General features: G+C 39.0%; 1 protein-coding gene across 2 annotated transcripts; it reads left to right on the top strand.

Annotated features, from left to right (window-relative positions):
- Positions 1 to 2,852: 2,852 nt before the first annotated feature.
- LOC134202361 (C-1-tetrahydrofolate synthase, cytoplasmic-like) lies at positions 2,853 to 10,288 on the top strand. Of its 2 annotated transcripts, XR_009977208.1 has the most exons (3): positions 2,853 to 3,038; positions 3,153 to 3,361; positions 10,163 to 10,288. XR_009977208.1 is itself a non-coding variant. In XM_062677376.1 (2 exons), exons 1-2 carry the CDS (start codon positions 2,995 to 2,997, stop codon positions 3,346 to 3,348), a joined length of 240 nt encoding a protein of 79 aa, XP_062533360.1. In that variant the 5' UTR covers positions 2,853 to 2,994; the 3' UTR covers positions 3,349 to 3,361. The 2 variants fall into 2 exon arrangements, 1 of the variants encoding a protein (XP_062533360.1); XM_062677376.1 differs by lacking the exon at positions 10,163 to 10,288.
- Positions 10,289 to 11,255: the final 967 nt, after the last annotated feature.

The following is an 11,255-nucleotide window of genomic DNA, read 5'->3' as shown; positions in this document are numbered from 1 at the left end:
TTTCGTTGCTGTTCCCCATCGTAATCGATAAAATCATGGGCCGCTGCGACCATAGAACTTACGAACGATCTTGACCCACCCGAAGATACTGCTCTACTAATGCAACGTCGCTTTTCCATTAAGAACAACCCAACAAGCATTGGAGGCTGATAAAGAGCTTATTCAACTTACATTGTTTGTTGGGAAGCTAAACGATCTGGCTCTCATCAACACAGGATGGGGATTTAGGCTGACGTTAATCGGAAAATTGACTGCCACCAATCATTGTCTCACAATTTTTTTTTCCAAAGAAGATACACAAGATAAAGAAGCCTCAAAATTTCAGGTCCCTACGAGTTATAGTTTTTAAGATAGTAGGGTATCCAATCATGGTTTGAACTAGTGAAAAGCGTATCATGGTTTGAACCATTTTTAAATCAGTAGAAATTACCATCTCATTAGTAGGAAATGAACCTAAAACAGTATGAATGGAATATTTAGGTATACTGGAAGTGATAGAGTTTATTTAAACATTCGTACATATTGTTTAAGTAATAAAATAAAGCGATTTAAAAACGTCATGAATTTGCGCCAAATCCCCCCCACCAGTGGCATAATTTCAAAAAGCTCGTAAAGGACGCATTTTATGACACAGGAGTGAGATCAATATATCAAAAAAACGCTATTTTCATCTGTAATCGATTGACGTCATCATACAATTGAGAAACAGTTTTAAATAGTTAAAATTGTAACATTTATACAAAGTAAAACTGATCATGGTTTGAACCAAATTCATACCATGGTTTGAACTTTGGTAAGAACGTCCTGATTCACCATGTAACGCGTAGAGGGGGAGGGGGGTGAGTGATGTGTGACGATCCATACAAAATTTTCAGAAGCTTCATACAAAAAGTGTGACATAGGGGGGGGGGGGGGTTGAAAAAGTACATATTTTGCGTTACGTAATTAATGGATCTTCCCTAAATGCAGTCATGTTCTGCTGCTGTCCGCTAGGAGCGCTGCATGCGCCTAGCTGGAGCATTTTGTTTACATTTCCAATATGAAAAAATCGCAATTTTCATATCGATAATTTAGACGATTTTCACACGTTTCGAATTACTAATCGAATGCGAGAAGATGAATAGTAAAACAAATTTGCTTTTTTACAGATTTCCTCAGCGTTTCATGCATGTGATTAGTATTATATTTAGGAGCTGCTGGCTGCTGCAGTAGTTCAAACCATGGTACGAATTTGGTTCAAACCATGAACAGTGTAGTTCAAACCATGGTACGAATCAAAGTTATGTAATTATTAAGTTTTTCCAATGAAACTAAGCATAAATATGTGCACCCAGGATGTTTTTAGAAAGATAATGAACTAAGCTTCTATACAAACTAGAAATCGCAGTTCTAACATGCCTTTTTAATGAAATAAATCAACTTTATTTTGACGGCTCATCTGAAACCCGCCATTTGGTTCAAACCATGATTGGATACCCTAGTTATCAAAGTTGAAAAAAAGTAAAAACGCGGATTTTCTCTTCAAAATCTTGCTTTACCGGTTTTTGAAATTAACACTCTTTGCCAAGATTTTTTAGTATAGTCGCAAATTTTTGCATTGGGATATTTCATTTTAATTTTTTTTAACCTTTTTGTCTTCATTTTTATTCCCCCTCTCGTGCTTACCAAAAGCTCTCGGACATAAAATAAATTTAATATTTGTATCGGCCTAATTCAATATTTGTAATGCATCTATGAGTGGATTGGAGATTTGTATGTATTCTACGCTTCTATGTCCTTTCCTTACTATATTAATTAACAGAATTTCTGGTAAAAGCCGGACCGTCTCGAAAAACTAACAAAACACCCTGAAATTAAAAATATTTCACACTACCTACTATCTTCAGACAAATCGATGTCAATATACCGTGTATATTTTTTTTGGAGCGTTTAAAACAACAATCAGAAAGTAACAGTGGCGTAGCCACGGGGGTGGTTTTGGACATGACAAAATTTTCAGTAGAATTTTTTTTTTCGAAAAAAAAAAAAATGTTCGGAAACACCCCCCCCCCCTTCCAGACCAATTTTCTGGCTACCCCACTGGGAAGTAACATACAGTAAAACAATTAGAATACTTCAAGATGATTTCAAGTTCATTTTTCTTAGACAACATGTATTTTGAGCATCGAAAGAAAACTGATAGCTTATTATTAATAAAATGGTATGTTGATCTCATCATGAGACTTTGTTGTGGTAAATATTTGTCTCATTGTAGTAATGTTATCTGTACTGGAACACAATAAATAGCTTTTGCTTTTCAATCGTTCAGATAGGGACATCTTATTTGATGAAGCATAAAAAATCCAAGGAAGTGTAATCGTGCTAATTGAGCCATCATCCGCCGTTACATTGTTTATTGAATGGAAAGTGCATCTTTCTCTATTCCTGATAGCTGATGAGTAGAAACACTCGTTTCCTTATCATCTCGATGCTTTTAATTCTTGACCCCCGGCAACGCCACAATCAGAAATTTGAGCTCGTTGGTGAGTGGCAACAGAGGAAATCATCTGATCGCGTGAATTTGCGAAACCGATCGGTTCGATAACCACCACACCACCAATCAAATTAAATCCACTCGATGATAATTACTATTTTTCGCGCACTTTTAGCTAATTACCGCGTGCGCATGGCACGTTAGATCTACATCAATACCTGATCTTGCGAAGATCCTTTCCGCGATGGATGCTGTTCAGCGATGTTCAAAACAATTCTCGATTCAGTTGCAGCTCATCGTTCGTGGACACCCAACGACCTGACTGGACAACTGGCGATCATCCTCCGACCAGTCAGATCAACTCCGGGATTCAGGATCGCACTGTGCTCAACGGCTTTGCGATATCTTCATTCTTGAACGGATCGTCAACCGACTCGGACGTATCTCCCATTTCGACTGTACGGAAGTTTATCAAACCGTTTGTGGAAAGTGTTTCTGGTACAAAATCGACCGACGCGAACATGATCGGTACAGCTAAGGTGTTATCGGGTGTAGAAGTGTCCAAGTGAGTTAAAAAAAAGAAGTTCCATTTTTTTCGACGAAGCTTTTCGTGACTTGTGATAAACGCGAATGCTTATTAAATTCCAGTGTCTTGATGGTAGGATATTTCTTTTTGCAGAGATATTCGTGACAAATTGAAGAAAGATGTGAGTGAAATTAGGAATAAGATTCCTACCCTGGTGCCAGGATTGGCCATTGCTGAAGTCGGTGGTCGGGAAGATTCAAACGTGTACATCCACATGAAGATTAAGGCCGCTGAAGAGATTGGGATCTATGCTGAACACGTGCAGTTGCCCGTCAACAACGCAGGATGAACTTCTGACAGTGGTAGGTCTAGGAACTTTTTCTTTTTTTTTTTTTTGTCTTTATTAAAGAGACTTTCAGCCCGAGGCTGGCTCGTCTCCGATAGTCTAGGAACTTGAGCTTGGTGACATGATTATCTGGAAACTTCTTATTTTTCTATGGCTTTTCATTCCAACTGGAACTTGATCTGATTTTCAACTGAGTGTTCTATTGGCATGTCCACAGTTATTAATTGAAAGCTTTTATATTCTTGCTATTTTAAAAATATGTTTCTTGTGCGTCAAGCACAATAGATACCTTTATGCGCTGGAGGTCGAGAAATGCTTTCCTTCTTCAGCAACGCTTTGAATTTTCAATACATCGAACTACTTTTGATTTAGTTTAGTTTGAAATACAATAATATTATACACAAATAAACAAATTAAGATTATCATAAACTCAATAAATCTCTCATAAAACCATGATATATGCATTGGCGTAAATAACATAGAAAAAAATTAGCCTCTAGAGTTTAAAAAGTTAACTAAAATTACGAAAAGTTTGAAGACAAAAGGTTATCTCCCATATTCACCCTATCATAATGAAAAAGTGGAAGACAAAATAGCTTGTCCATAAAACAGTTTGTACTATTCATTTAATTCCTACTTTATTGTACCTTTGACAGATACGTATTTCGACCTCAATAAGGTCGTCTTCAGTGTTGAGGTCTAGTGCAGGAACGCGAAAATGGCCTTAATGTGGATGTCGAAATACGTATCTGTTAAAAGTACAATAAAGTAGTGAAATTGAATGAATGCAAACTCGTCTTATGACATTAAATACATTCCACTAAGAGCTCTCAATCCTTTGACGATCGGAATTCCTCTGTGGATTTGCTTTGGAATCATTCGACGATTCGCTTCAGAATACATCGATGGTTTGCTTCGGAATTCCTCGAAAATTTAGTTTGGGATCCCTCGACGCTGAGGATTCTTCTAGGAATCTCTGGAATCCCTGGAGGATTGCTGCATGGTTCCTCGATTTGCTTCGGGATCCCTAGACAAATTGCTTCAGAATCCTTCGACGATTTGCTTCTACATCCCTGGAACACTGCCTACGGGGATTTCCGACGGAATCTCTAAAACATTCCCGTTGGAATTCCTGGAATATTGCCGTCAGAAGCTGGATTACATTCGGAATCTCTAGAGAGTTTATAATTGGAATCCATGAAACATTCTCGTCGGATTCTTTGGAACACTGGAATACTCCCGTTGGAATTTTTTAAACCTAATCCCGTCGACATCCCGGAGAATTTGGAATTCATGGAACATTTCCTTTGGACTCCCTGAAATATTCCCGTTGGATTGCCTTCAGAATCCCTGGAGGTTCCTTTCGGTATGCTTGGAAGATTCCGTCGAAATCCATGTAACATTCCCGTCGGAATCAGTGAAGGATTCTCATAGAAATCTGTGGAGAAATGTTGCATTATTATTATTTTTATTCATTAGAGATAGATAGAATATTTATGACATATGCACAAATATCCACTGTCTACCAGTGGGAATCTGACGGTTTGATTTTGTGGGACAAAGTCGCCGCAATAACCATACTTTATCAATTTATGTCGTTTTAGCAATCATCGGCCAAACACACCCCTAAGCTAGTTACGCCAAAGGATATATGAAAAAAACATGTTACAAACTAATTCCTGGTGACTTCCAGGTATCCTCAGCAATTTACTTGAATTCATTTAAGTGTTTCTTGATTTGTAAAGTGCTATGATGTTTCTTCTCCAGTGGCACTGCGTTTCAACTGGAACATGTCCTGCTTTTCAAATTAGTATTCTGTTCTTCCTCAGCTGTTAATGAAAAGCTTCTTTTATTCGTATATTTATTTGTTAGACACTCTGTGTTCTTAACCGTTACTGTGCCACGATCTAGAATGGTATTCGGCTGTACAGAATCCACACAAAATCTAATTTTTGATGTCCATAATTCGCCATTGTTGTCGCTGCCAGACTATCTCATCGTGAGTAAATTGTGTCCATTTGTCCATATGGTGAAACCAATAAAGATCGTTCCTTGCTCCATTGTGGTTTATCGAGGTACACGTTGGAGCAATGCTTCCGAGAAGAATGCCCCTAAAACTCGAACTACGCGCATCACCCGATCCATCGTCGCCTTGACCAACCGTATCAGTTTATCCGGAAATCCATTTTCGTGCATTAGCTGCTGTCGTAGCCAAGCAAATCCATCTTCCGATTTGCCTCTTACCAACGAAAACAAGCGCCGAACGCCGAAGGATAATTCGCATGTTCACGCCTCAAAAACAGAACACTGAATGATCGTTTATTTTAACCGTTCCTGTCAGCCTATTGAGATTAAATTTCAAATTTCTTCTCATTAGCTTCTTAGTATGCTGGCATTTCAAATGCCAACTACGATTGAATTTCAAATTCGTTATCATTTTTTTTTTCTATTATTGTCATTTTTAAATATTTTAGTTTATTTAATTATTTTTATCATGGAATAAGAAATACGTTCCACTTTATCCATCAATGTAACCAACAAATGCAAATGCATTTTTCAGACTCACTTTATTCCCCACAGCTGGCATAGCTGGTCCCAATCGACTGTATAATATGCGGCTTTGAAGTTGATGAATAGATGATGGGTGGGCACGTTGTATTCGCGGCATTTCTGCAATATCTGACGTACGACGAGCACCTACTCAACGAACATTCACTAATTTAACTAACATCAGTGTGATGATACAATTCGGCGCTGTGTTGATTTATTTCTGTACTATTTCTAATCGCAACTTCTGTTCAAGCTTTGTTCACACCTTTTGAGAACTTATCAACATCTTATTTTGATGAACAACTTCATTATCTGTCCGCTAAACGTTAAATAAACATTTTACTTGCCATAACTCAGCTACTTGTAATTTCTTCGAAAATAATAACGCATTAAGGGTAACATCCTCAAGATCTCCTGTTGAATGTATGTTGAAGGAAATCTATTTTTGTTATCCTTACAGATACGTATTTCGGCTTCAACTAAACACTGAAGACGGCCTCAGAGTTGAGGTCGAAATACGTATCTATAAAGCTTGAGCTTGAGCTTGATTGACTGCTCGTAGTTGCTACTCCATTATGACCAGATCAGCTGTTCTTGCACAGGGAACCAACAGATGTTTTGCTTAGGACTAGCTCACAACTTCAATGTACAAGTACTGGTGATCTCATTTATTAGGTCATACTGGCGCCTGCCACGTCAGAATGCAAGTCAATGTAGGGAAGGGAGAAATGATGATGCAATCACTCGCCCACTGCAAGCCGAATATACCTCTGCACTTGCCACGAGTTCATGCGGAATTTGTTGGAATTTTTGGGTTAGGTTCGAGAGGCAGAGGTTTGTCTTGGTTAACGAGCTGCCAATGTGATAGATAGGAGATATATATATATATAGATAGAGATATCTAGAGATAGCGACTGATGGAATTTCTAATTGGATGTTTGGAAACGCGCTTTATAGTTCATTTCCAATTCTAGCAGATTACTGTTAGAATATTCAAGTTGAAGGTATAGACTGAGATGGAAGCAGTATGAAGTCCATTTCCAGTTCTAGCGATTGCTAGAACATGAGAAATATAGAGAAAGATACAAAGTAGGAGAATGGAACGGACCTGGGATTGAACCCACGACCTCCTGCGTATGAGGCAGAAGCAGTAGCCATATGACTACCAAGCCCGCTAGGTCGAAATACGTATCTATAAAGATAGCAAAACGTGGTAGAATTAAATGGAAAATTACTACACAGTTGAAGATATTCCACTAAAAAAGCTTAAATAATTTTTCTGGAAATATGTTTCCATATAACCATTTCAAACTTTTCCTAAATCAGGTCTCGTACTGCTGACATTTGATCCTCAGCCGGTTACATTTGTCATCCACATCCTTGATTGGTTGGTTATGGTCACTCAATGTATAACATAAATCATCTTATTGCTGAATAAGAGTCATAATTGGGCTCACATTCAACAAGTCAATCTGTCAATATGTAAAAAATAATCAGAAAACGAAGAATTAAAATTCGGCCCAATGCTATTCATGGAATTTATTAAACCTAAACGAGTTTATATTCGGCCTTGCCATCAATCTCTGGGGGTCTCCAGTAGTCTCCAGTAGCCTTGCGAGTAAAGGCGTAAGATTGCCAACCCGGAGCTGGCGAGTTCTATTTACGGATGTGTTCGAGTTGGAAACTTTCTCGACACCCTGGGCAAGTGTATCCATTGTACTTTCCATACAGATACAGACTCATGCAAAGGCGGGCATAAAAAAGCTTTCAATAAATAGCTGAGGAAATGCTAATAGAATACTAAGTTGAATAGCAGGCCAAGTTCCAGTTGGAATATAGCGCCATTGAAGAAGAAGGAATCTCTGAATAACCAGTTGTGAGATGATTTTATCAAAAAATATGTCCGGCTTTTAGTAACTTCATGAACAGTACAAATATATTCCACACCGGTCAATGCGTTCGTAAGTTGAATCTTTACAAAAAAGCCTCATCCAATTTTATTTGTAAAGATTGGATACATAAAATCACGAATTAATTATGCATTGTCCTACGAATATAAAAAGCCTGAATGTTCTTGACAATGAATCCAATAACTTAAATATCATCAATTAAAGTCGTCCAGATTTTCTCGCCCCTTTTTTTAATGGTGCTGCGTCTTCAAAGAGTAGCTTTTCCTGAAGGCGGAGGTAGAACATACGCACTGCAAATTAGGAACCAGGTATCAGAACGTCGGCTCCAGGGCACGTTCACCTCAATTTTGGAGATTTGTGCCATCGCCTTCACAGCCTTTTCATCACACACCTGACGGAAAAGGAAGTGAACAAAAAGAAAAGGAATGTGGATGGAAGAACAAAGGGAAAGTTTGGAACAACGCATACGCGTACAAGAGCTTATAGCTCCTTACCAAAACGGGCTATACAACAAAATACTCTGAAGGTTCAGGTTTCTGAAGTCAATTTCACTAAGTAAGTGTTTACCAAATATTTGGAAACGCAAATGCGCATAGACTGGGCAGTTCCATATCAGATGATAAGAAGTTCCATAATCGGATTCACAACTATCACAAACAGATGATTCAACGCGTTGAATATTTGCCATGCGATAGTTCAGTCGGCAGTGACCTGTCAAAGCCTTGACTAAGACATTGCAGTTCTGTTTAGACAGATTAGTCAAATAGCTTGCTACTACCGGAAATGGTTCAACAGTTGATCAAAAGCTTCACCCAACACTTGGATATTGGAATAGCTGGTTCAGGACCATTAAAGTCATGTGATGCTCCATTACGAGCTTACTCATCAGCCAATTCGTTACCAGCTATGGAAGAATGGTCAGGTACCCATATAAGGTGTAAGTGTTAAATTGAAATCAGTTCCTCAATTTGAGTTCGACATGCGATTACTAACTTCGGCCTTGAGTTGGAAACGAAAGCTTAAATAGATGGCTTGGCTAACAGAAGTATATTACTTTTGCCCATAATGCGTTGCTGCAGTGCAGATTGCACTCCACACAAAATGGCAAATATTTCCGCTTGAAAGACAGTGCAGTGTTTACCCTGTGAGTGTGACTGTTCCTATCTCAGCTCATGCGAATAGACGCCTGCACCTGCTCTACCTTAGATGAGGAAGCCGTCGGTGTTACACACAATGCTGTCCGACATCTTCTTCTTTTTATTGGCATTACATCCTCACACTGGGACAGAGCCGCCTCGCAGCTTAGTGTTCATTAAGCACTTCCACAGTACATTAACTGCGAGGTTTCTAAGCCAAGTTACGATTTTTGCATTTGTATATCATGAGGCTAGCACGATGATACTTTTATGCCCAGGGAAGTCGAGACAATTTCCAATCCGAATATTGCCTAGACCGGCACCGGGAATCGAACCCAGCCACCCTCAGCATGGTCTTGCTTTGCAGCCGCGCGTCTTACCGCACGGCTAAGGAGAGCCCCAAGAGGGCTGTCCGACATAATTTTCTCCAAATAGCCTGATGTTCACTCATCCCGCGAGGGGAATTGTGTTGAAAATTTTCTATGAGGAAAACTACTAACATGTGTGAGATCACTTGGAGCAAGGATTGTCCCAATTAACCATAAGCGGTAACAACGAAGTGTGTGTAGAACTGCGATTTACAGGATTCTCTTCCATAAAATCGAGTACCCATATTCGGTGGTACAAATGCTTCTTTTGAAAAATATATGTTTAGTAGGCACGTCGAGAGGAACTGAGAGCACCCGTGGGAGTCGAAGAGAACGCATCAGTCATTGCCATTAGGCACATCCTTTCCCCTTTTGCCACCACACAAGACTGTTGTGTATATCGATATGATATAATTGGGATTAAGACCACAAGTTTTACCAAAGGTTCGTCGGCATTGGCCGAAAGCCATACACGCCTTTTTGATTCTGAACTCAATGTTAGGAGTCCAGGAGAGCTTTGAATCCAAAATTAGACCCACACACCTGATCAGTTACATTGATTTCAGAATCAAAAATATGTATTGGACGAATACCATTATGGTTACGTTACGACGTCTTCTATTCACCGCTACCAAAGACATCTAACAGAGACTTCCAACTGTCGCCTTCTAATGTCACAAACTACCTTCTAATGTCGTGGGCTCTAAAGCTTTCAACACTCCGAAACGGAATCTTACCAATACTTCATCAGACAATAGTGGCCCCAGAAATATCCCATAAACCCAGCGTATGGTCTAAAAGAAAAGGCGGTGCTTCCGCCAATCATTAACTACGTTTTCAATACATACGCCAGCACCCTCCACACTACTGCCTCCAACGTGCCAAACACAACATACACTGCTACAACCCTTGAGCCGTTGCCTGATCCAGACAGTCGGGGCCGACCCCGGCGTTTGAGGATGGCATTGGACGACCAAATCATCCACGGTGCCCTGGGTAGTCGGGGCCGGACGTCTTTCCCACACCGGAATTAAGAAACACCCCTCGGCGCCAAGAGATAGACGGAAGAGGGACGCTTTATCATCCTGATTTGAATCTAAAAAGAGAGCAAGTCTCTCACTTATCATCTCTGTATACATATACGACATTATAAAATACTTAGAAATGAGTACTCATACTCAATTAGGAATGCAAAGGCTGAGTATACTCAGAGGAAAATAGACCAGAATAAAGGAAATAGTAAGCAACTGTGGAAAACGTTAAAAACATTATGGAAAAATAGGGAATCAATTGTTATACCAATTCCAAAAGTAATGAGGACAACGAAAGCAGAAGAATACAGGCCAATTAATATGCTACCAATATATCTAGACCAACATCTGAAAAGAACGGTGAAGAAAATTAATTGTGGTTTTGGCTATGTTACGCCCTAATATTGATCTGAAATATCGAAGATGTTTAAAATAATTGCAAAGATCAACTGTTGGAATATCTAAATGATAGAAACATTTTAATTGAGGAGCAGTCCAAGTTCACACAAATTCATTCCTGCGAATCAGCCCTAAATTTACTCTTGTATAAGTGGAAAAGAATGATTGAAGAAAAAAAGACAATTATTGTATTGTTTTTGGATCTTAACCGAGCATTCGAAACCATTTCTCGTCCTGTAATGGTAAATACTCTGCGTAAATACGGTATTGGAGGAAAAGTCCTTAGTTGGTTTGAGACATCAAACGAATTGTCGAATCGGACGCAAATTTGTAAATACAATGATGCAACTTCAGCCCCCAAATTAGTACCTTTAGGAGTACCTCAGGGCAGTGTTTTAGGACCATTGCTTTTCATTCTGTACATCAATGATATGAAGCAATGTATTAAGCATTGCGATGTTAATCTCTTTGCTGATGATACGGTTTTATTTATTGGTGAAAAAGATCCTTTGTTAG

Source organism: Armigeres subalbatus, unplaced genomic scaffold, assembly GCF_024139115.2.
Source record: "Armigeres subalbatus isolate Guangzhou_Male unplaced genomic scaffold, GZ_Asu_2 Contig1184, whole genome shotgun sequence".
Taxonomy (NCBI): Eukaryota; Metazoa; Arthropoda; class Insecta; order Diptera; family Culicidae; genus Armigeres; species Armigeres subalbatus.
This window is presented reverse-complemented; position numbering and strand designations above follow the sequence as displayed.